The sequence below is a fragment of the Phyllopteryx taeniolatus genome, chromosome 15, assembly GCF_024500385.1.
Source record: "Phyllopteryx taeniolatus isolate TA_2022b chromosome 15, UOR_Ptae_1.2, whole genome shotgun sequence".
In the NCBI taxonomy this organism is placed as follows: Eukaryota; Metazoa; Chordata; class Actinopteri; order Syngnathiformes; family Syngnathidae; genus Phyllopteryx; species Phyllopteryx taeniolatus.
The window spans coordinates 20,911,827-20,938,380 of NC_084516.1; the positions used below are offsets into that span (position 1 = coordinate 20,911,827).

Genomic DNA, 26,554 nt, shown 5'->3' on the forward strand with positions numbered 1-26,554 from the left:
GTGAATCACGGCTGCCTGGCGCTTCAAAGCGGAGATCCAAGGATGCTGAGTTCGTCCCCGGACACTAAGTTAATGAACTCCCCGCCAGTCGAAGGATCGCGGCAACAAAGGTGCCGCCACTCTGTTGAGGATCACCACTTGGGAGTTGGAACAGGCAACAGTGTCTCTCTCTCTCTCTCTCTCTCTCGCTCTCTCTGTGTATATATATATATATATATATATATATATATATATATATATATATAATCAGAATCATCTTTATTTGCCAAGTATGTCCAAAAAACACAACGAATTTGTCTCCGGTAGTTGAAGTCGCTCTAGTACGATGGTAATGCCGGTACTTTCTTTTTTTTTTGACAATTGTGCAAAAGATGTCCTCTAGCACTTACAACAGTTCGAATTACTAATATTGCAATAGTCCGGTGCAAGGACCATTGTGCAAAGGGCACCGAGACTTCAAGTCGTGTATACAGTTTAAAGTGACGAGTAGCGCGATAATCTGGGACAATGTTGGTTGTGCAAATGTTGCAGATACGCCTCAATCAGTGTGCAAATGTGTGATCGTCAAGCCTCTGGATAACTGCAACGAGGATTGGCACCCTGTAGAGGGAAACAATGCCTTGAGGTGAACGTCCCTCCCTCAGATTGAAGAAGAAGGAGGCGGTGTGGAAGAGACAAAGAGAGAAGGCAAACATAATGGTGGAAAAGAGAGAATACAAAATGAGAAAAACCTTTAAAAAAAAATATATATATATATATTTTGGTACTAGAAATTTATTGTGCCAAGGCCAGAAAAATATTCCTGCGACCGACAGGAATGACGCCTTAGATCATGCGGGGGAATAAAGGATGACGCCGATCGCTTGGTTGCAAAGCTATCACGCAAAATAGCGTCCCATACATATGGCGAGATCCTCCCAGCCGCTTGCCAGCGGATCGTCTCCCGACCAGGATTTGAGTAAATGGGATCCCGAATCGTGATGACTGAACTCCGTCTGGATAGCCAGGCGAGCTTCATCCCGAGTTTCCTCCGACAAAGACAGACGACGACGAAGGTAACTCGTTTGCAGCTCGCGTTGGCTACATTTAGCGAGCAAATACGCTCTTTCAATCCTTGTTACATAAAAACATTAATTTTCTCCCACTAGTTCACATTACAATGTAACATTTTTTGCCAGTACTGATTTGAATTTTCCATTTCGTCCATCTTGCAGGAATTCAACACCCGCGAGTCAAACATCTTTCAGGATTGTGACAAAGAAAAGTAATGTTTTTTTTAACCTTGCAAAACACGTCATCGATAAAAAGTATTCTCCAATAATCGTATGTCTTTTTTTAAAACCTACAGGTTATGCATCCAGCAGACCATTCCAGTATGCAGTGCAAACAAAAAAGGGAATTGAAAGCTTTTTTTCTCTACGTCCCACGACAGCAATTTCAACAATGTATTTTTATAGTAATAGTTATATTTCTAAACTGCACAGGCTGTGCTTCAAGCAGAAGTAGAGACTGGTTTCAAGGAGAATGACAACCACACAAGATCCCATTCACTGCCACCGAAGAATAAAATCCATATGTGGATAAAACTTTGCTAGATTTTATGCACAAGGTAATAAAAACCTGGACTATTGAGCAAATAGGTAGAGGAGGAGAATTTGGAGGAAAGAGTGCAAGTGTGAACATCCCACAGGTGAACAGGCTAATTGGGAACAGGTGGGTGCCGTGATTGGGTATAAAAGGAGCTTCCCTGAATTGCTCAGTCATTCACAAGCAAAGATGGGGCGAGGTTCACCTCTTTGTCAACAAGTGCGTTAATGTTCCTCAACGTACAATTGCAAGGAATTTAGGGATTTCATCATCTTCAGTCCATAATATCATCAAAAGGTTCAAAGAATCTGGAGAAATCACTGCATGTAAGTGGCAAGGCCGCAAACCAACATTGAATGCCCGTGACTTTCAATCCCTCAGGCGGCATTGCATCAAAAACTGACATCAGTGTGTAAAGGATATCACCACATGGGCTCAGGAACACTTCAGAAAACCAATGTCAGTAAATACAGTTCGGTACTACATCCGTAAGTATAGCTTAAAACTTTACTATGCAAAGCAAAAGCCATTTATCAACAACACCCAGAAAGGCCGCTGGCTTCTCAGGGCTGAGGTCATCTTAGATGGACTGAAGGAAAGTGGAAAAGTGTTCTGTGGTCCGACGAGTCCACATTTCAAATTCCTTTTGGAAATTGTGGACGTCGTGTCCTCCGGTCCAAAAAGGAAAAGAACCATCCGGACTGTTATGGACCATCTGTGATGGTATGGGGCTGTCTTAGTGCCAATGGCATGGGTAACTTACACATCTGTGAAGGCACCATTAATGCTGAAAGGTATATACAGGTTTTGGAGAAACATATGCTGCCATCCAAGCAACGTCTTTATCATGGACGCCCCTGCTTATTTCAGCAAGACATGTTTTTTGTCTTCAGAAATCACACAATCTCTTGCGTTGTCACAGCTCACCCATTGTCCTACCTCAGAAAAGGCCCTTCTGACAACTACTTCGGTTTGACTCAATTTTGTATCCGCTTTGTCCATATATGGCTAAGACCGCCCCATTTCCTCTGATTGGTTGCCTCTGTGTAGAAGACCCACTTGTGAGAGTACATGTGTTTATGTTGACAGTCCTGGCTCGATAGCAGAGAGTTAGGCAGAGTTCTTCGCTAGTGACATACTGTAGAAAAACTCAAGAAATTCGGATGACCTGATTTCAGGCCTCTTGGCAGACTTTTACATGTTTACTCAGGCACCATAAAGCCAATACAACAATTAATTCATTCACGTAAACCCCCCAAATGTTTTTTTATCGAGACAGTGGAGCCGCCTGGGAGCCAAACACTGATATTTAAGTTTTTCCGCTGAGCCGCACTTGGTGGACATGCCGGCTGGACAAACTCTGTGCTCGCCGAGCGTACGTCCCCGGGCCGAAGAAATGAAGAAATGAAGCCCGGCTTTTTGTCTAGTTATACGTTCACAAATAAATATTTGCAATGTACAGTCTTTTTTTTTTTATCATGCAAACACATTTACAGCTACCAAATACTTCATACTGCTGCATTTAAAAACTAAGCTGTACATGAAGTCATGTATTTTTTTACTTATCAAACCTTATCCAGGTAAGGTATTTGCAGTGCCAACCTGGCTCAAACAGCAGAGTAAAGCAACGCAAAAGAAAACCCAAATCCTTACAAACTGTACAATGTGATCTAGTAACAAGTTAAATATTACATTACATCATGGCACATGGTGAATAAAAGGTCCATAAAAGGCATGTGACCGGATGTTCTCTACAACTGGAGAAGTTGCAAGAAGAAAAATGTAATCGCCTGAATGCCAAGAAACTAGAAAAGCTTGTCTTTTTGAATAAATGTAGAAGCCGGCAGATGACTGTAGATGTGATTAATTGTTCTCAAATTTGTAGTGGAACTGTGTAACGCTTGAGGGTTATGTCCCTTTTGCATTTTCCTAACCCTATAAATCACATCTTTAGTCATCTACAAGCTTCTGTTGCACAATCTATTTAGCTAGGTCATCTCAATAAAACAGAATATATTCTAATTTATTGAAATGTACTACCCCAATTCCAATGAAGTTGGGACGTTGTGTTAAACATAAAAACAATACGATTTGCAAATCATGTTCAACCTTTATTTAATTGAATACACTACAAAGGCAAGATATTTAATGTTCTAACTGGTAAACTTTATTGCTTTTAGCAAATAATCATTAACTTAGAATTTTATAGTTGCAAAAAAAGCTGGGACAGGGTCATGTTTACCACTGTGTTACATCACCTTTTCTTTAAACGACATTCGATAAACGTTTGGGAACTCATTCATTCATTCATCTTCCGTTCCGCTTATCCTCACTAGGGTCTCGGGCGTACTGGAGCCTATCCCAGCAATCTTCGGGCGAGAGGCGGGGTACACCCTGAACTTGTCGCCAGCCAATCGCAGGCGTTTGGGAACTGAGGACACGAATTGTTGAAGAATTATAGGTGGAATTCTTTCCCATTCTTGCTTGATGTACAGCTTCAGCTGTAAACAGTCCGGGGTCTCCGTTGTCGTATTTTACGCTTCATTATGCGGCACACATTTTCAATGGGAGAGAGGTCTGGACTGCAGGAAGGCCAGTCTAGTACCCGCACTCTTTTACAACGAAGCCACGCTGTTGTAACACGTGCATAATGTGGTTTGGCATTGTCTTGCTGAAATAAGCAGGGGTGTCCATGAAAAAGACGTTGCTTGGATGGCAGCATATGTTTCTCCTAAACCTGTATGTACCTTTCAGCATGAATGGTGCCTTCACAGATATGTAAGTTACCCATGCCATTGGCACTAACACAGCCCCATACCGTCACAGATGCTGGCTTTTGAACGTTGCGTCCATAGCAGTCCGGATGGTTCTTTTCCTCTGGCCCGGAGGACATGCCGTCCACAATTTGCAAAAACAATTTGAAATGTGGACTTGTCGGACACTTTTCCACTTTTCATCAGTCCATCTTAGATGAGCTCGGGCCCAGAGAAGCCGGCGGCGTTTCTGGGTGTTGATAAATGGCTTTTGCTTTGCATAGTAGCATTTAAGTTGCACTTACGGATGTAGCGCATTTCAATCGCTGACCAATTACAAGCGACGATCCCCCCAAGCTGAGAACAATAGCACACTAGCCAACGACTTGAATACCTTCTACTACAGATTTAAAAAGGACACTTTCACACCCCACACCCACCCAGCCGCACCACCGACCACAATCACACCTCTGACTTCTGCGTTAACCATCCACGAACAGGATGTGGGACGGAGCTTCAAACGACAAAAGATTAACGAAGCGGCAGGCACCGACCATGTCTCCCCATCCTGCCTCAAAGTCTGCATGGACCAGTCTTCACACAGATCTTCAATAGATCTCTGGAACTACAGTGCAGGGACCTACGTGAGGATCCTGTTCGTGGACCTCAGCTCAGCGTTCAACACCATCATCCCAAAGGTTGTGTCCTCTCTCCGCTGCTCTTCTCTCGCTACACTAACGACTGCACCTCAATGCACCCGGCTGTCAAACTCCTGAAGTTTGTCAGCTCAGCGTTCAACACCATCATCCCTGAACTCCTTTCCTCCAACCTTCTCCAGTTCAGTGTCTCGCCTGCCATCTGCCAGTGGATTTACAGCTTTCTGACGGGCAGGACACAGCAGGTGAGGCTGGGGGAGACCACCTCATCCACACGCAGCATCAGCTGCAAGGTTGTGTCCTCTCTCCGCTGCTCTTCTCTCCCTACACGAACGACTGCACCTCAACGCACTTGGCTGTCAAACTCCTGAAGTTTGCAGGTGACACCACTGTCATCGGCCTCATCAACGACGGTGACGAGTCTGCATATCGACAGGAAGTGGAGCGGCTGGAGCTATGGTGCGGCCGACACAACCTGGAGCTGAACACGCGCAAGACTGTAGCGATGATCGTGGACTTCAGGAGGCATCCTTCGCCACAGCTGCCCCTCACGCTGTCCAGCTGCCTTGTGTCAACAGGTCGAGACCTTCAAGTTCCTGGGAATTACAATCTCTCAGGACCTGAAGTGGGCGACCAACATAAACTCCGTCCTCAAAAAGACCCAGCAGAGGATGTACTTCCTGCGGCTTCTGTGAAAGCACGACCTGCCACAGGAGCTGTTGAGGCAGTTTTACACAGCGGTCATCGAATCAGTCCTGTGTTCTTCCATCACAGTCTGGTTTGGTGCTGCTACAAAAAAGGACAAACTCCGACTGCAACGGACAATCAAAACTGCTGAAAAGATTGTCGGTACCCCTCTACCCACCCTTGAGGACTTGCACGCTGCCAGAACTAAGACAAGAGCGTGCAAAATCCTCTCGGACCCTCCACATCCCGGTCACCGGCTCTTCCAGCTCCTTCCCTTAGGTCGGCGCTACCGATCAATGCGAACTAGAACTAGCCGACATTCCAACGGCTTCTTCCCTCTTGGAATCAACTTCTAAAACAGCTAACCTACAGTTCCATTGCAACATGCTGCATTTTTTTTTGTCTTGAGTTTGTTGTCACATTTCTGTGGGCGCCATTATACATTACTCGTGCACTCACTGTAGTAGTCTCGCCACATATATAAGTATATATATATATATATATATATATACCTTTTGATATTATTGACCGAAGATGATGAAATCCCTAAATTCCTTGCAATTGTACGATGAGGAACATTGACCTTAAACTGTTCGATTATTTTCTCACTCACTTGTTCACAAAGAGGTGAACCTCGCCCCATCATTGCTTGTGAATGACTGAATAAGCAATTCAGGGGCGCTCCTTTTCTAGCCAATCATGGCACCCACCTGTTCCCAATGAGCCTGTTCACCTACGGGATGTTCCAAACAGGTGTTTCATGAGCATTCCTCAACTTTCTCACCTTTCTTTTTTGCCACCTGTCCGCGCTTTTTTGGAACGTGTTGCAGCCATGAAATTCCAAGTTAATTATTATTTGCTAGAAACAAAGTTTATCAGTTTGAACATAAAATGTATTGTCTTTGTAGTGTATTCAATTAAATATAGGTGGAACATGATTTGCAAATTATTGTATTCTGTTCTTATTTATGTATAACACAACGTCCCAACTTCCTTGGAATTGGGCTTGTACACGCACTGATGTTCTCGAGTTTTTTTTCCCCCCCCCATACAACATTATTACTGCAATAGTAGCCGTGCATATTAATTATGACACCTTCTCATATTTGTTTTTTTCCTAGAGGGTCTGGAACATTCTCACTTGCTTGTTATATCTGACACACAACCCACTTGTCTTGAACTAATTGCTTCTGTCTTGTTAAAGTCGAGCCACCCAGTGTCAGAAGAAGCCCAACCCGAATGTGTGCTGTATTCAAGAATTTCTATCACTGTGTTTCCAAAGGCACCGGATTTTACGTCAGAAAAATCTCACACCACATCGCCAAACCAAGATGTCACGGAAGGTTTAATTGACCACGAAGCTGATCTGGTACTCACGGGAAGCCATGACCTTTTCTGTTGTATGAATGGAATGGATGAAATTCCATTGTATGAATCTAATGGAAGAGCAGTTACAGTAATTGGTCTGCCTGTCACTATACATTGCTGGGATAGATAGATGAACAAAGATATAATTGTGAAAAAGAATCATTTTCAGACAAATTAAGTGAAATGTGTAATTTCTCGGGCCACCCTGATGATCTCTCACGGCACGCTCGTGTGTCACGGTAGCCTGGTTGGAAATCACCGTTCCGAAATATGCCATGGGTGGGATTCTGGATGTGTGCTCGAAAGGAATTCAAGCTCCAGTTGAGGAAAAGTATGCCTTCAAAACTTGGTTGAGCTGCGCGGATATGTGCTGCCATGCAAGTCTTAAAACGTCCTCAGATTATCACTTGTTCAGTTCGGCATATGGTGCATACAATGTTGCTTTTCTGTGAGTAATGCTGCCATTTCCAGCACCACATTTCTACAGTGGCAGTGATTTGCGATGGGACTGATTTCGGATGCGTTTATTTTGCTTGCAGTGAGAACCCTCTGCCAACAGTAGAGATTGCCATTCGTAACACAGGTGATGCAGACCAGTGGTGTCCCCTGTTGGAGACACTCACAGATGCAGAAATGGAAAAGAAGATCCGAGACCAAGACAGGAACACGAGGTGAGGCACATGGGTGTACACACTATATATGGACATACTCTATGCACAGAATGTACAGAGTATGAATGAATAAAAAATACTCCACAGTAGAACTGAGACATTCAGCTTGCAGACGCTATGGGCGTGTTGCTTAATGCTCTGAAAAAACCCCGCCTCCCTAGAACTTTCAGGTGTCAATCAAATAAGCGGGGAGATAATTCCAAGGGACCCTCGTTGCATTGGCTCTCACGGGCTGCAGACGAGCAGCCTCTCGGCCTCTCGGCCGGCATAATGACCGTAAGCCGCGCTGCTTCATTGAGCTCCCGAAACAAGCAGCACTCTTCAGCGGTAGCTTCTCGGTCGCTCTCGGTGGAATGAACACAAAGACGGGAGCTAGCTCCTCGGAAAGGGATCAACATCCATGATCTGGACATGTTTCTACTTTAAACAAGAAGCCATATGTTAAGAGTGCAGCAGAGTTGTCTGTCCTGCAAGGTAACACAACTATTCTGTTCAGACATATGGGGGGGGGAAAGGCACAAGTTGTCCTGTACCGGCCCTGTTGCGAGTGTATCTTTTCGGTCTTTTCAATGCAGAGAATTACCTTTCCACAGTTGCTGTTCTAGTTGGTATAGTGAACACCACCAGCTGCAGTAACTTTGTTTGCTCAGGAACAGTCTGCATTTCTTCCTTCTGGGCCAAAAAGATGTTGTCATCTGGGAGATTTACAGTCATTCCTCACCGTTTGCCACTTGTACATTTCAAGAAGATCAGCCAAGTAGTCTAACAAATTCAATTTCCCAAACTTTTGTACAGCCGGCCAAACCAAGGAAAGCTAGCTTATTGAAGTGATCGAAAGCTTCCACATAGCCACTCTTTTCGATTGTACCACATATCTATATGTATGTAACAGTCTTCTAATTTGTAATATGTATACCGCATGTGGGGAAACCACCATATCATACACAGTTGACCTAATGACAAATGTGCACAATTTAGTCTATATCGCTTCATATGCCAACCCATATAAGCGAATGTTTCATAAATTCGAGACAAATGTTTGTAAAATAGTCATCATATTTATCACTATGATAATGCTAATATTGGTGCTGTGTTTGCAGCCTGTCGAATTGGCTCTAAATGAATCTATAAACATAATAATAATAATAATAATGCAACGTGTGCTGCTAAGCACAACAGTAAAACAATCCACTGGCTTTGTACTCCAGACCACAAACCAGAAACCGAACCAACAAAGCAAAAAGAAAAAAGAAAAAGAAGCCACTCCAGACTTCACCCCTCCTTTTGATAACGTTTTTGCAAAACCCCCAAAACATTCTTAACAACCAAAAAGTGGTTAATAATGGATGGAACTTGGCCCAAAACAATGAACAACTTGCCAACCATGAACTCAGTGGGTTGACCTTAAGGTCAACATTTTCACGACACGATCGTCCCAGCTTTGGCCAATGAACTCAAATGCCGTCAACAGAGTCCATGTGAAGTGGACGCCTGCATTGTTGGGGGATGGGCGCTAGGTTCAAGTTCCCGATGACCCTAGATCACATTTGCTGCAACCCCAACAGGGACTTGGGAAATGTCAAGAAAGCGGACAGGAACGTTGCGCATGAAGTTAAATTTGCAAAAAGGACGCAATGCAAAATCTGTGTTCATCAACAGATTCAAATGAGTCATGCGCTGACAGATAACCAAATACAAAAGTCTGTCCCATCATCCGAGAAATGTGCAGTGTTTTGGTGAGGAGAACAGACAACACAGCACAAAAACACACCGCTGCGCAAAGTCAGGAGTGGAGAGGAAGAAGAAAAGAGGAGAAAAATATCTACATGCTGTATTGCCGATGGGTGCCATTACCTTCGCTGCTTGAGGCACGCGTGGTCGTTCAACTCACAAGGCAACTAGGATGCTTCATGAGACCCGCTGACACCGGCCTACCCGTGAAAAGACCCTTTTCCTCAAAGCGCTAAAAGGACTCTGATTTTGTTGCATTATGTAAGATTTCCTTCAACCTAGATCAAGGTGTAACATTCGGAACAAATTTATAGTGCTCGCTTAGTCATTTTGTTTGTGTTTATTTGATCTTTTTTTTTTTTTTTTTTTTTTATGTAATCAAGAGTTGGCAAAGTGACTTATATTCACGTGAATGCCTTTCCTTCCTAATGTATTCTTTTCTCTCCGGTGTGACTTCTCTGAGCTCTCCAGCCGTGCTAAAAGCAGCAAGGCATTGTTTGTCTTAGCCAAGGACATTCCCAAGCGGGCCACCGCAGCTGATGAAGGAAATCTACTGAATCTGACTGAAGGACTTCATATTCTGTTTTTTGGGAGTTTCAGCTTCAGACAGCTGGCCATCTCCCCCTCGTGTTCCTCTGCTTCTTCTTTCTCCCTCTCTCTTTTTGTTTACATCATGTCAATAGCTCTTTGTATTAAAAAACCCATCAAGACAAGATTGTTTCCTTAATTGTTCTACAAAAGAGGAAACAATCTTACAGTTTTGTGTACATTACTGGACAGTGGACAATCTTGCAGCTAGTGACGCTAGCACGGTGCAGAGCCGTGAGGCAGGCAGACAGAATCAGAATCCGAACCCGAATCCTCTTTATTTGCCAAGTATGTCCAAAAAACACAAGGAATTTGTCTCCGGTGGTTGGAGCCGCTCGAGTACGACAACAGACGGTCGATTGACAGAAAGACATTGACAAAAAAAAAACACAAAACCAGTCACTGAGCAGTAAAGGGTTGCTAGTTATCTGGTAATGCCGGTACTTTGATTGACAGAGCGGAGCTTTTCCTGTGTCTGTACAGTACGAGCATGCATGGTTTTTTTTAGGGGAGGGGGGATTCTCGTTTCATCTTCTTGGGTGGCCCGCCCAAGTCAAGCCGACACTGTGATGAGGTCTTTAGTCGCGCAAGAGAGGTTTTTCTTTCAACCCAAAAACGACACAACCTTCAAAGAAGTGGTACCCAACTCAAAGTGTTCCATGCGTAACCACCTGACTTCTCTATCCTCAGGGTGCAACCCTATCCTCAAGGGACGAAATTGCGAGGCCAAATCACATCTAAATTTAGGCAGATTGAGGTCTCCTTTGTCATAAGGAGCTTGAACAATGTTCATTTTGACTCACTGAGTTTAGTTGTTTCATAGGAAGGAAGGAAGAAAAAAAAAAACTCCGGTATGATCAGTGGCATACAATGGAACAAATTAGTCCATGTTCTTCTTTTCTTCTTTCTTCATTCATTCACACTCTACCTATTAAAGACAGAGGGAGGCCAAGCCACTCTGTGTATCAATCGTCCCTTTATCCAAAAGTGTCAGTTATCTTTATGCGCCTGAGTATTTTCTCACATTTATTCCCAAGTATTTCAACCCATTAGGACAAACTTTCAGTGGATGTACAAGCCAAAAACATAGTGTGCTTGGTTGCAAATGAACCAATATTTACCTATGTAATGGGAAAGCAAATCTCCTCAACTGCGTTAGTAGCGACTTCAAACTGTTTCTGGGACAGCGGAATGCTGTAATTGCAATTTTCGAAATTGTGCAACGTATGCAACACTGGTCAAATAATAACTGATTTCCTGATGTCAAGACCATTTCGAGCTGGAGACAGCCCTAAATTAGGTGGAGATGGGCACCTCCAAATTTGACTGTCTATTGTGGGAAAACCCTGATAACTTTATGGATAGAGGAGTCAAAGAAGCCAACTACTGGAGGTCAAACTACAAATACAAGTCAAGCAAAAGTCATGAGTCCTATTTCATTTAACCTACTAAATATAGGATTGATTTTCTGAAGTTGTCACGGTTTGTAGTTGAAATATTTATTTGAAGATTCATTTAAAAAAAAAAAAAAAAAAAAAAAACCCGTTGTTAGCTTGTTCTCTTCCTGTCAGCCATTTTGGAGATGAGGTCGTTGTTGGGTGCTGGTCAGAAGCAGAGAGCAGTCACAAGCAAAGCAGCGGCAAACCCTTTTTAGCAGTTAATCCTGGAAATAGTGCGACAGTCAAGGCAGTCATCAGAGAAGATAATCGAGTCACCGTTGACGACGTCGCCGTATTGTCACCATTGATGACGTACGCATTTTGTCAACCTTTGGAAAATGTTTAGTGGTGGTTCACCTTCCACCCATCCATCTATCCATTTTTTGAGCCGCTAAATGAGGCTGACAGGAAGAGGACAGGCTTAAACAAAACTGGTTTTTTTGGGGGGGGATAAACCTTCGGCTGTGGCTCAGTCGGTAGAGCGGGTTGTCCGGTGACCGAACGGTCGCCGGTCGGAATCCTGGGGAAAAAACAGTTTTTAGTCAATTAAATTAAAATGGGCTTCTTACTTTTTGAGGAGGTCATCTGAACATCTCTCCCGCACCTTTTCAGAACAGATTTCAGCACAAATGACTCACATACTACGACAACCTCGAAAGTGTCACTGCCATCTGTTACTTTAGGATAAAATGTGACAGTTCTAAAAAAAAAAAAAAGTCTCAACCTTTGGACTACGCACATAGCCCTAACATTTTGGTTATTCTGCAAATTGTATCTATTTTAAGATAATGACCATAATGTGTCTTTGTAGACGTATGAGACGACTGGCCAACACCGCTCCATCCTGGTAGAACGAAGTCTGAAGCTACACTGAAGATCTGTCCTACAAGACGTCCTCCGGAGGGCAAGGAATGATTGAGAATGCTCACGCAAATGCATGGATGCACATCGTAAATATGTTGATATGTAGTCAGCGCGCACGCAGATTTTGGAACAAAGCACATGTGACCACCTCTGAAAAGCCAATCAATCCCACCGGAGATTTTAGGATCAAACGTGACAGTTATGCAGCAACAAAGACGTCGGTTGTCTTCGATTCAACCTTGACTACCATCGCTCAAACATTTTTTCATTATTCTACATATTTTAATAATGGGCACGCCCGCGACCCTAGTGAGGTTAAGCGGTACAGAAAATGGATGGATGTGTATAAAATGTTTCAGAGGTCGTCTGAAGCTACATCTAATGATCTGTCCTTCAATACATTATTGAGGATCCTCACACATGCATGGATAACACCAATAATAAATAAAATAAAATTAATATGTAGTCAGGGTGACCGATGCTCCCTCTCGTCAACTAGTATTATGCACGCATGTATTTCTCTACTCATAGATGGGAATCTTTCACAAACTAGTTTAAAAAAAACAAATAATAATAATAATCTGTAATTCCTTACCAATACCTAAAGCCTTCACTTTCACATTGACGGTTTTAGTTATCACATGTTTGTATTGGCTTATACATGAGTGCTTGGAGCTGGGGTACCAGATACACTGTTATATTGTCAATGATAGGATTCAGCAAATACCACAAAATGTGGGAAGAATGTCTGGAAAGTCGGAATAAGCGGCTCATTCTTCTTGATGGAGTTTTTCAAAGGGCCGAAACGAGGAGGAGGAGGAGGATATGCGTGTCGATGCCAGCTCGGCTCAAGACGTGTTTATACGTAGAGGCCGATAGAGATCAATAGACTTTGAACACACACTTCATACTGTACGTGATGCATTACACGGGAAAATGATTGTTTTTGACATTGGCCCTGAGGTCGAGGACTATGGCGTCTTAAAAGTGTCGTGTGCCATGTTGTTCTGACAAATTTTTTTCTACTTGTAACACTGTCATAGTCTGTTCTCTTTGTTTTGTATTGAACATAATAAAGGAAATTGCCCAAATGTATATTTCTTATTAGCATGTTTTCACACTGTAGTAGTTTATTGGACATTGAGGTCAATGTCAAGGTGCTTTTATTGTCAATTCTTCAATCTGGGTGTAACATACAGAGTATTGAAATTACGGTACTCAAGGGCCCGCGCTGCTACAAAGACTACAAAGAATAACATCAGTCTAAAAAGATAAATAAAAGTATGGTATATGCATACAGTATAAAAAATATTAATTGAATGTGCAATCACGGTGGACGACTGGTTAGCACAACTGCCTCACAGTTCTGAGGACCGGGGTTCAATCCCCGGCCCCGCCGGTGTGGAGTTTGTAGGTTCTCCCCGTGCCTGCGTGGGGGTTTCTCCGGCTACTCCGGTTTCCTCCCGCATCCCAAAAACAGGCGCGGTAGGTTGATTGACGACACTAAATCGCCCGTCGGTTTGAATGTGAGTGAAAATGGTTGTTTGTTTCTATGTGCCCTGCGATTGGCTGGCGACCAGTCCGGGGTGTACCCCGCCTCTCGCTCGAAGATAGCTGGGATAGGCTCCGGCACGCCCGCGACCCGAGTGAGGATGAGCGCAGCAGAAAATTGTGGATGGATGAATGTGCAATATCAAAGATCAGGTGACGTGTGCAACATAGTCAAGGTCAGAGAGATGACAAAACCCCAACGCTACTAAAGTGGCTCGTGTGCGTGTGTGTGGGGCGTCAGAGTTCAGGTGGGCAGAGAACACGAGAGGTAGTGGGGGAGATTCCTGACAGCCTGATGAATAAAACTGTCTTTGAGTCGGCTAGTCCTGGCCCGCGGACTCCGCAGTCCCCTCCCTGATGGCAGCAGACTGAAGAGGCTGTGTGACGGATGGGTGGCATCCTGGGGGCTATGCGGGTGAGGCGGGTACTGTGAATGTCCTGCAGGGAGGGAAGAGAGATTCCGATGATCTTCTCAGCTGCCCTCACTATGCGATGGAGAGTCCTGCGGCAGGATGCGGTGCAGGCTCCGTACCACACAGTGATGGAGTTGGTCAGGATGCTCTCTATGGTCCCTCTGTAGAACGAGCACATGATGGGGGTCGGGGCTCTGGTTCGTCGCAGCTTGCGCAGGAAGTAGAGACGCTGGTGAGCTTTCTTGGCCAGTGATGAGGTGTTGCCGGTCCAGGAGAGGTTCTCTGTGATGTGCACTCTCTCCACCGTAGCACCATTGATGTTCAGGGGATCATGCTGGGAGTGCACTTTCCTGAAGTCAACAACAATCTCCTTGGTTTTTTTCCGCATTTAGGGAGAGATTGTTGTCCGTGCGCCACCTGGCCAGGCGGCTCACCTCTCAACACACAACCTTGAGGGGCCCCCGTGTTCAGAGCGATGGTGCTGGATGTGTTGCTGCCGACCCGTACTGCCTGCGGTCTCCCTGTCAGAAAGTCCAGCAGTCAATTGCACATCGAAGTGTTGAGCCCCAGCTGGTCCAATTGATTGAGGGATGATGGCATTGAATGCTGAGCTGAACTATATGAACAGCAGTCTGACATGAGTCCTTAGAGTCCAGGTGTGTGAGGGCAGTGGAGACGGCGTCATCAGTTGACCGGTTGGACCGATATGTCCTGGGAGGACTTGATGTGGTGCATGACTCGCCGCTCGAAGCACTTCGTCAGGATGGGAGTGAGCACAACCGGACGGTAGTCACTGAGGCAGGAGGGAGACGATTTCTGCGGGACCGGAATGATGGTGGTGGCTTTGAAGCGCGTATGGACAACACCCCGACTCAAGGAGGTGTCAAAGATGTCCGTGAAGACATTTGTGCGTTCAGGTGCAGTCCCTCAGAACACGACCAGGTATGTTATCTGGGCCCGAGGCTTTTCGTTTATTGATCCTGTCGAGAGATCGTTTCACGCTGTCCTGGGTTAGTGTCAGTACTTGGTCACCAGGAGGGGGTGGAGTCTTGTGTGCAGGGGTGCTGTTGTGTGCCTCAAAGCGAGCAAAGAAGTCATTTAGGTCATTTAGCAGGGAGGTGGCGCTGTGGCAGGTCTGTGGTTTATAGTCTGTAATGGTCTGAATACCACGCCACAGACTCCTCCTCCTTCGCCGTCCGTGGCGCCTCCACGACGCAGGTGTGGGAGTCGGAGATGATGTTGGCACCTGGAGCAGAGAGCATTACCAAACCTTTGTTTGTTTCTTTGGTCACGGTTAAATCGGGGTTTCACTGCAGCATCTTTCAGTTTTGTATTTGGGGAGGGTAATCCCTTCAGTCTCCTTTTTAGCAGCAGACTGCACAGCAAGCCAATGTATATTCCTTAATGGCATGATTTTGTACAGGGTGATTGAAGCGTAACTCCCCATTTTAAAATACTTGTTTATTCATATGTTGTAATATTTTTCTCCATTTTTTTGTGTATGTTCCATGATTAAAGGAGCAAGTCTATTCTACCAAACCAACGACTTTGGAAGAACTTGAAGGGTGAATACGAGACGTTATGTCTTTAATCCCACAAGAGTTCCTTGTCAAATCAGTTAATGCGGTTCCCAGGTGGCTAATGCTAGCTCCCATATCGAATTTGAAATAAAACTCCATGCAATACACTTTCTTCTCATGTTCATTTCTTGTAAGAATTATAGTTCAGAAATAAATGTACTTAAAAAAAGGGAGTTCATTTCAGACTTCAGAATCAGAATCATCTTTATTTTGCCAAGTATGTCCAAAAAACACAAGGAATTTGTCTCCGGTCGTTAGAGCCGCTCGAGTACGACAACCGACGGTCGATTGACAGAGAACGCTTTGGAGACAGAAAGACATTGACCGAAAAAAAAACCAGTCACTGAGCAGTAAAGGGTTGCTAGTAATCTGGTAATGCCGGTACAATTGTATTTATTTTTGACAATTGTGCAAAAAGATGCAGAGACCTCTAGCACTTAGAGCAGTTTGGAGGACTAATATAGCAAGAGTCCGGTGCAATGAGCATTGTGCAAAGGGCGCTGAGACTTCAAGGAGCGGAGGCGGTTGAAAGTGACGAGTAGTGCGATCATCTGGGACAATGTCGATTGTGCAAATGTTGCAGATACTGCCCAGTCAGTGTACAAGTGGGGCAGATGCGAGTCCGGCATGAGTGGCCAGTATCGGTCAACAACAGATATGCAAATAGTGTGTGGTGCTGAAACGACGACAGTGAGTGCACGAGACATGTATCATTGGCCCCACAGCAATGTGACAACAAACTCAAGACCAAAAAATTGTCAGCATGTTGCAATGGAATTGTAAGTTAGCTGTTTAAGAAGTTGATGCAAAGAGGGAAGAAGTTTGCATTGTTCGGTAGCGCCTACCTGAGGGAAGGGGCTGCAAGAGCCGCTGACCAGGATGCGGAGACCAAATAGTGAATAGTTTCTCAGCCTCCTCAAATCTGTCCCCATTCAGACAAATTCGACATGATTTCTTCCGCCTTCCGCATTTCTTGACCGATTCAAATCATTCCAACGGCCAAATATTTTCCACGCTGCCCTAATTCCGCAGTTTTCCCCCACATTTCCCATTTTGCCACTTTCAAATACCAACATTTCTCCTTCCGCATTTCTTGACCGATTGAAACGATTCCAGCAACAAAATATTTTCCACATTAAGACAAATTCGACATGATTCCTTCCTCCTTAAGCATTTCTTGACCGATTCAAATCATTCCAAGGGCCAAATATTTTCCACACTACACAAGTTCCAGTTTGAACACACATTTGACCTGTTCCCGTAATTAAAAGGACCACATTTCCCCCTTATTGTCTCCTGCTTCAATGTTTCTTGACCGAAAGTCCAAAAGAGTTTTCACATTTGTACACATTCAAGTCCACATTAAGACAGGCGACATCCAAGGGTCCTGTTGATGTCTTCATTCAAAACTAAGAAAAGTCATCAAATGTTATTTGTTCTATGACTTTGAGGAAGGCATTTTCAACAGGGTGTAACAAGTCAAATCTTCTTTCTTTCCTTTTTTGTTCTCGAATCGGATCGCACCCTCTGGCAAATGAGCCATCGTGTGCGAATTTTACTTTGAAAAGCTCGACCCGGATCTAGCTAGCCACGACGACTCCGTGCGGAGAAACCTCGAGGATACGAGGCTCCGTCTTGGTGGCCTCATATTGACGCCCGCTCGACCAGACACTTGGGTGCGAAGAGCCGGCATGATGCAACGAAAGGTTTGCTCCATCTCGTTTTTTGCTCGCGTTGAATCGAGCGAATCAATTGTTCGACTGGCCGGCGCGAGCAACGACTCGAGCCCAAACACAAGCGACGAGATGATTTGAGGACACATGAGATCTCGGTCGATTTCTGGCATGGAGCGTGTGGAGCCCCTCTGCCAGAGAAACCGTTTGCAGGAATTGGCATTATCAAGCGGCGCTCGACACTCCGTCGGTCGGGTGTTCCTTTTCATTGTTCCTCATTTGGAAATCATCCCGACGAATCGACGTAGCGTTTCCGCTTGAACTGTCCCATCGCGGGAAGCAATTCTCCGCAAAAGCCCCCCTCGCTGTCCCTCAGCTGCAGTAGGCGTTCGAAGCAATCAATGCATCAGGAATTTCTTGTTTCCGGTTTCATAGCAACACCAAACAGAAACAGTGGCGCCTTGAGATGCGAGTTCAATTCGTTTCGTGACCACCGGAACTCAACGCACTCGTGTCTCAAATGATTCCCCACTGCAATGAATGGAAAGGGCATTAATCCGTTCCAAATATTGTCGTGATGTGTGTGTATTTCAATGGTCAAGAGTATTGAAACACAACATTGACAATCAGATGTTGCTTCCACGACATTTTGCACAATATTAATATTGAAACGACAGGAATTCTGACTATAGAATAGTATTTCAAGTATGGGGAACAGTGGCGTTTCAATTTAGTTTCAACTGGAGTAAACTGATATCCAGGCCGAAAAACCCTGTTTCCTCTACAGACCGGATGTGAAAAAGTGATGAAATACGACAAAGTACCACACCTGACAAATGTATGTACATAAACCCATATTTATTGCAATTGGTTAGTATTGACAATTCCTGGCGCTGGCGTCCACTCCCACCTGCTCTGTCTGGTGCAAATAACTCCCTTGACGACTGTGAGTTCAAACTACAAATATGCAAATGTATTTTTTGTTGATACATATGACAGTCAGATCTAATTTTCAGGTAATCAACTTTGTGAATGTTTTTAATTTTTTAAACAAACCTCCCGATGATTTTTTTGGGGGGGAAAAATCAAAACTTAAAATGCAATGTTCCAAATTATTTCGCACAGCACTTTCCAGACATTTGACAGGTTTCAACAGGTCCACATTTCAAATTGATTTTGGAAATTGTGGACCTCGTGTCCTCCCGGGCCAAAGAGGAAAAGAACCATCCGGACTGTTATGGACGCAAAGTTCAAAAGCCGGCATCTGTGATGGTACGGGGCTGTGTTCGTGCCAATGGCATGGGTAACTTACACATCTGTGAAGGCACCATTCATGCTGAAAGGAACATACAGGTTTTGGAGAAACATATGCTGCCATCCAAGCGACGTCTTTGTCATGGACGCCCCTGCTTCTTTCAGCAAGACAATGCCAAACGTGTTACAACGGCATGGCTTCATAGTAAAAGAGTGCGGGTTCTAGACTAGCCTGCCTGCAGTCCAGACCTGTCTCCCATTGAAAATGCGTGGTGCATTATGAAGCGTAAAATATGACGACGGAGACACCAGACTGTTGAACAGCTGAAGCTGTACATCGAGCGAGAATGGGAAAGAATTCCGCCTACAAAGCTTCCACAATGAGTGTCCTCACTTCCCAAACGTTGATTGAATGTTGTTCAAAGAAAAGGTGATGGAACAAACGCAGTGGCAAACATGAGCCTGTGCCAGCTTTTTGGGAACGTGTTACAGCCATAAAATTCCAAGTTAATGATTATTTGCTAAAAACAATCAAGTTGATCAGTTTGAACATTAAATATCTTGTCTTTGTAGTGTATTCAATTAAATATAGGTCTAACATGATTTGGAAATCATTGTATTCTGTTTTTATTTATGTTTAACACAAAGTCCCAACTTCATTGGAATTGGGCTTGTACAATAGAACATTTATGGAGGATTTGTCAGTTATTTGTATTGACTTCAACTATTTTGTCATAATGGTAGACTTTAACATTCATGTTGACCACAACATGGGATAAAAAAATATTTGACCTCTCTCCACATATTAAGAGTCCAAGCCACACTCAAGGTCACATCTTAGACCTGGTCACCTCGAAGGATGTTGAAATTCAATCTATTGACGTTAAGGATATGACTATTTCTGACCATTTTTGTGTATTCTTTGAATTGCAGATTTTTCCAAAAGTTCAGACAACCTCTTTGTCCATTAAGAAAAGGTACTTAAATGAGAGTACCGCCACTAAGTTTATGGAGACCATTGCTGTGCCACAAACTGTGAATGCTGAGACAGTTGAGGAACTTTTGGATAATTTCACTTGGAAAATCTCAAATGTCATCAATGCTGTCGCTCCTATTAAAACACCGTGGAGGAGCACAATGATGGTAAAGAGGTCGAAATCAAAGTGTAGGAAAGCAGAACGCAAGTGGAGAAAAAGTAAATTCCAAATTGACTTTGACCTCTACAGACAGTCTTTGTAATTTAACCAAGAATTAGTCAGGGCTTGACAGCAACACTTTTCTGAAATCGTCAGTAAGAACTACAAACAATATTGTCACTCTGTTTGCTGTGGTTGACAAGCTCACAACCCCTCCGAATCAGATAGCTCCAGAACTCCTACCAGCTCATAAATGCCATGAATTTGCTTGTTATTTTAGTGAAAAAAATACAGTCCATCAGGTTAAATATCAGCACAGAATCTGCTCTTATCAAAGTGCTAAATGATATAAGGTTGAATAGTGACTCGGGAAAGGTGTCAGTTTTGGTCTTGGTGGATCTCAGTGCGGCTTTTGACATGCTGGATCATAATATACTGCTGAACAGGTTGGAAACATGGGTAGGACTAAACGGAACAGTCCTTAAATGGTTCAGGTCCTACCTGGAGGAAAGGAGTTATTTTGTAACCATTGGAAGTGTTCAATCTCCTATGGCAATGACCTATAGGTTCCCTTAAGGGTCAGTTCTTGGACCCCTCCTGTTCAGCCTGTATATGCTACGCTTGGGTCAAATTCTTCAGAACTTTAGTTTTGACTGTCATAGCTATGCAGATGACACACAGTTATATCTAGCAGTGTCTCAAGATGACTACTGTTCAATTGAGGTGTTGTGTCACTGTGTAAAACAGATCAATCACTGGATGAGCCAAAACCTTCTTCAATTAAACAACAACAAAACTGAGATAATTGTTTTGGGCAATAAAGAAAAGTGGATTGCTGTTAGGCGGCACGGTAGTCGACTGGTTAGAGCGTCTGCCTCACAGTTCTGAGGACCGGGGTTCAATCCCCGGCCCCGCCTGTGTGGAGTTTGCATGTTCTCCCCGTGCCTGCGGGGCGTTTTCTCCGGGCACTCCGGTTTCCTCCCACATCCCAAAAACATGCATGGTAGGTTAAAAGACAACTCTAAATTGCCCGGAGGTGTGACTGTGAGTGTGAATGGTTGTGATAGCTGGGATAGGCTCCAGCACGCCCACCACCCTAGTCAGGAAAAGCGTCTCGGAAAATGGACGGATGGAATGCTGGTATAAAATACCTGGAGTCACTCTCTTTAAAAACCAAAGACCAAGTCTGAAACCTGATAGATTCCGTCCGACCTGACTTTCAACAGTCATATCAAATCAATTACAAAAACTGCCTTTTACCATGTGAAGAACATATCCAGAGTGAAGGCTTGCATGTGTCAAGCAGACCAGAAGAAGCTCATCCATGCTTTTATCCCAATTAGACTTGACTATTGTAAAGGTCTTCTGACTGAACTCCCTAAAAAGAACATTAAACAGCTGCAGCTCATTCAGAATGCTGCAGCTCGGGTTCTGACCAGAACAGAGAGGTCAGAGCATATTACTCCAATTCGAAAGTCTTTACACTGGCTTCCAGTCAGCTTTAGAATAGATTTTAAAGTTCTGCTACTGGTCTATTACTCACTAAATGGTTTAGGTCCTGAACACATGAAATAAATGCTAATGGGATATAAACCCAGGAGGGCTCTGAGATCGACAGACTCGGGTCAAATAGTGGAGCACAGAGTCCAAAGCAAACATGGTGAAGCAGCATTTAGCTATTATGCCGCACACAAATGGAAGAAGTTGCCAACAGAAGTGACGTGAGCCCCAGGTGTAAATGTTTTTAAATCCACGTTAAATACCTCTTCTTTTTTCTCATGCTTTGTAGAGTATTTCCATTTTTACATGATATTTCTTGCATTGTACGCTGTTTTAATTGCACTTTTATTTTGTTTTTTTCCTTTTTCTGTTTTCAATGTTTAAGCTGTTTTCTTCTCTTTGTTTTTAAATGCTTTTAATCACGTAAAGCACATTGAGTTACCTTGTGTATGAAATGCGCTATATAAATACATTTGCTTTGCTTTGAAATTTAAAATCGGAAAGGTAATATTACTCTGATTTAGACAAATGGATTTCTTGTATGAAAAAACGGTCAGTTTTAAATTTTGTGATATTATTGCTAATCTTAATTTTTTTTGCCTGTGAACGAATGCCATTTACATTCCATGAAACAAATGTTATGTGTGACGTTAATTAATTCCCTGCCAATGCCGTCCAAAGACCTCATTCAGAATCGATCTACTCCCTGCCAATGCCGTCTAAAGACGTCAATGAATCTGAGATTCGACTTCCCGACGGACCCTCCTCTCCAGCACCCCTGAATAGACCTTACAAGGGAGGCTGAAGAGTGTGATCCCCCTGTAGTTGGAACACACCCTCCGGTCTCCCTTCTTAAAAAGGGGGACCACCACCCCAGTCTGCCAACCCAGAGGCACTGTCCCCGATGTCCACGCGATGTTGCAGAGGCGTGTCAACCAGAACAGCCCCACAACATCCAGAGCCTTTAGGGACCCCCGGCAAATCTCATCCACCCCCGGGGCCTTGCCACCGAGGAGCTTTTTAACCACCTCGGTGACCTCAACCCCAGAGATAGGAGAGCCCGCCTCAGAGAAGCCACACTCTGCTTCCTCAGGGGAAGGTGTGTCGGTGGAATTGAGGAGGTCTTCGAAGTATTCTCCCCACCGACTCACCACCAGGTGGTGATCAGTCGACAGCTCCGCCCCTCTCTTCACCCGAGTGTCCAAGACATGCGGCCGCAAGTCCGATGACACGACCACAAAGTCGATCATCGAACTGCGACCTCACACACCAGCTCGGGCTCCTTCCCTGCCAGAGAGGTGACATTCCACATCCCTAGAGCCAGCTTCTGTAGCCGGGGGTCGGCTCGCCAAGGTCCCTGCCTTCGGCCATCGCCCAGCTCGCACTGCACCCGACCGCTATGGCCCCACCCACAGGTGGCGAGCCCATGGGAAGGGGTCCCACGTTACCCTTTCGGGCCCCCGTGGGTGCCGGCCACCAGGCGCTCGCCTTCGAGCCCCACCTCCAGGCCTGGCTCCAGAAGGGGGCACCGGTGACCCGCGTCCGGGCTACACAGACATCATTTGAACCAATAATAAAGTAAATAGACAATGACAACAATGCTTCAGACATAAAAACATTTATAAAACAAAACAAAACTTAAAATCGAAATCACAGGGCAGAAAATGTGGTACAGAATAAAAGCTATCACGGCAATACATCGATTAAAAAGGCTGTAAAGTCAGAAATTAGGTCCAGCTATTTACTCAAATATCACAAATTATTTGAATTTTTTACCTCGATGTCTGGAAAAAGTACGGAATTGGGAAATCCCAAATTGGTAAAGAACCCTGTGGCCGCCTTCATTGGCATAGGTAAAGCAATGTAGAAAAAGGATTCCGCTTAAATCTACTCCCCTGTGGTTGCAATGGCCTTTGAACATACTTTTGCTTTATGTCTGACGCTGCAAACTCAAACCAATTCCAAATGGCTGACAAAACCGTAATTGGCCGCAATTTCATCAGTGTAAACCTTGCACGCCAGCCTGGATGTGCATTCTCATACATGAATAAATAAAATTTGATTAAAAAAAAAATCAAATTTGATCAACTAGTAATTGGCGCTAATTTGTGCCATGATTTCTACTGACTACTACATGCAGAGTTTGGCCCAGAAATGAAACAAAACTCTACTTCAACTGTGAGAGAGCATTGTCACAGCAAAATTCATCCGATAATCGTCCGACACGGTGGGAGGTGACAATAGCCCCAAAATATGAACGATTTTCAAGAGTTTGTGTTTATTTGCCTGTTTGTAGAGTTGTGCTTTTTTCTGAACTTTGGACGTTGAAACAATTGCTTGATTCCCGCCACTTTTCCAGCCTTTCCACACAGTCTTTCCTAGCAGTCTGCGAAGCTGTGGCCTCGTGTGAGTGCACCCTTACGGCAGCAGTCTATCATATCATCATATCATCTGTGTTTTTGTTTTAGGTGTAAATGATTGCTGTCATGACTGGAGCTGAGACTGAGGATGAGATTCCTTTTGGTGAAAGGAAAACAGTCACAGATTTTTGTTACCTCCTGGACAAATCAAAGCAACTTTTCAATGGATTAAGGTTAGACTTGACTTCCTCTGTCCCTTTCTCATTCCACATATAGGAGCTATCATATTTCCCCAAATTTGTTTTGGTGTAAAAGCTATTGAATCATTGTAATACCAACTAATCTCATTACAATTGTGCACTTATACAGTACCTTGTGGGATGGAAAAGAAAAAAAAAAAAAAGTTGTTTGCTGTTCAGGTCATGATTTGTATCTTAAGTGAAAAGGAAGAGTTGTACTCCAGGAGAACTCTTTAGGTCAAACACTGTCTTTTGCGGGATACTCTTTTGACCTACAATTGTATCCCTTTGTATGGATTTTAAAACAATTCATTTCAAGTCCATGCACAGTGGAAGCGCGGTTCACAAATGCCCCTGTTCGCAAGCAAATCGGTTGGCAAACAAAATCTTAGGACAAGTCAAGTTTATTTGTATAGCCCTTAATCACAAAAGAGTCTCAAAGGGCTTCCCAGGCCCACAGTTGACAATGATTCCCAACATCCCCTCCCCACTTGGGCAAGGGAAAACTCAAAACGCCATTTTGGCAAAAAAGAAACCTTGAGAAGGGACAGCAGATTGGGGGATCCCCCTTTCAGGATGACAAGGCTGCAATGGATGTCGAGTGGGCAACATTTATCACCTCGTATGGTGCTGTACAATGTTAATTAAGATGACATCAGAGTCCATTTAAAGAGATGATGCGCCTTCAGGAAAGTGGTTCTGTTTCAGGACCTGCCAACCAACAACATTTCAACATCGTTTGGGTGGAATGGAATCACCCTTGTTTCAGTTGTAACAATTCGGTTCCCTTTAGTTGTCACAGTGGTCGAGGAGGCACTTGAAAGCCAACAGGGGCCGTGTCTTGCTTGTTAATGGTTGGAATTGATTAAATGACTTCATCTCTTCGGAAGGGGGGCTGTAAATGGATTCGAAAGAAAAGAGTGACAGACACACCAACATAGTAATTGCGTACGTTTTAGGTCTATCCTAGAAACTCCGAAGGATTTTGAACCAACACAACATTCCGGTACACTTCAATCCTGGTAACACCCTGAGCTGAGATAAAGGCTGGTACACCACAAAGACTGGACAACCCATACACAGAAAAACCAGCCGTCCATGCTGTCCAATGCAGAGAGGAGTACAGTATACAGATTTCTATATTAGACTTCACAACGATCTGATTGGCCTGATCGGTATCAGCCGATAATTAGCATTTTATGCTGATCGGCTTTAATGTCATTCGCCGAATTGATCGGCTCCGCAAAAGACACGTAATTCCTGGATCAGACTACAAGACACCTTTGGTCTTTCACCATTGCACTAGGCGCTATACAATCTTGTATTCCGATACCACCGCATCCCGTCTTTTACGATCACTGGGCTTTATCTTGTCAACTCAAACACAACCGGATCCACTCGTTACCACGGCCACGACAACAACAATCGATCGGGTTATGTGTATTATAGGAACAAAATGGGGAAAAACGTGTGCTGGTGCTCACCGGTGCTCGGGAGAGGACTTTAATTCAAGGCTTGCTTGAGGTATGGTCACGTACTTTTAATACGATACGGCTCTCGCAAGCAGGCAACAAAACGTAATGTAGCATAGCAAGCTAATGCTAGCACTAACGGTTGTACCGGCGTTCTGTCGAATCATGCTCTTAAGTTTTGGTGTGTGTGAAGTAATTTAATTACAACAAAGTAATTTAATTCAAGTAAGTTAGCACCCGTTATTTCTGTCATGTTGTAATGTTGGTTTGACCTGACGAGATATTTTTTAAAGAAACTCAGTATACAGTACAGTATATAGAGAAAATGAACAAGTCATTTAAATAGACACCCCTGGGTCTGATGCCGCCCCTCGATTGATTGGGTGGGGTCCCCAGCCGCCGCGGTGCGGCCACAGCAATTACAGGACACCTCTGTCAGTCTTCGATACCGTTTCACATGCACAATTGACTTGCATGTATCCGCAGACACACACCCCTAGGACTCTTTCACTCGGTGTGGGGTCACGCACTTACTGCAACAAATAACTCATGAATATGCAAATCGCTTGTGTATCCCCTCACTTATACTACATATTTACATAATTAATGCCACCACACTTCAGTTGTTTAGCCGGGTCCACGACCCTTGTCCTGTCCTTGTCCTGTTCTATCTTGTCCTGCCCTTCCCTCACAGGGTGTAGCACTACATATTTAATGGTTCAATGTTGTAGATAATGTAATGATTGACTTCTCTCAGCCTGTTTACAATTAGTGCTTTGTCTTTTGTCTTTGTTTCTCTCTTCCTTCTAGAAACTTTGTTCTGTTCGACTGATCAAGTCTGATTCTCAATAAACCTCAATTATAATACCACAGCGGAAGCTTAAAAACTCCACTGTGACACAGTCAAACTGTTCCGGCATAAAAGGGATACGGATTTTCCATTCTGCTTGACCTAACAGCCAAACAGGACAAAAAAGGAAAAATCTTGCGATCGGTTATCGTCTTTTTAAACTCGCTGATCGGGGATCGGCC

At 44.0% G+C, this 26,554-nt stretch overlaps 2 protein-coding genes across 7 annotated transcripts in view; both read left to right on the plus strand.

Annotated features, from left to right (window-relative positions):
* The window catches only part of LOC133465181 (SWI/SNF-related matrix-associated actin-dependent regulator of chromatin subfamily B member 1-like), a 34,924-nt gene extending 21,485 nt beyond the window's left edge, over nt 1-13,439 (plus strand). Inside the window, exons 8-10 of one of the 3 annotated variants that reach the window (XR_009784568.1) lie at nt 816-1,055; nt 1,215-1,264; nt 1,349-1,742. Coding sequence is in view for 1 of the 3 variants with exons in the window: in XM_061747680.1 (XP_061603664.1) it covers nt 7,591-7,722; nt 12,292-12,331 (172 nt within the window). In the remaining 2 variants the exon portion in view is untranslated. Of the gene's footprint in view, nt 1-815; nt 1,265-1,348; nt 1,747-7,590; nt 7,723-12,291 lie in introns of those variants that run through there. The other 2 variants (XR_009784567.1, XM_061747680.1) reach the window with 2 other exon arrangements.
* Nucleotides 13,440-17,461: 4,022 nt separating this feature from the next.
* Nucleotides 17,462-26,554, plus strand: part of scai (suppressor of cancer cell invasion) — an 82,335-nt gene continuing 73,242 nt past the window's right edge. For 2 of the 4 annotated variants that reach the window (XM_061747675.1, XM_061747679.1), the window contains exons 1-2: nt 17,462-17,594; nt 23,920-24,044. In XM_061747675.1, coding sequence (XP_061603659.1) covers nt 23,926-24,044 — 119 coding nt within the window. In that variant the 5' untranslated portion in view covers nt 17,462-17,594; nt 23,920-23,925. Of the gene's footprint in view, nt 17,595-19,771; nt 19,793-22,297; nt 23,030-23,919; nt 24,045-26,554 lie in introns of those variants that run through there. The other 2 variants (XM_061747678.1, XM_061747676.1) reach the window with 2 other exon arrangements.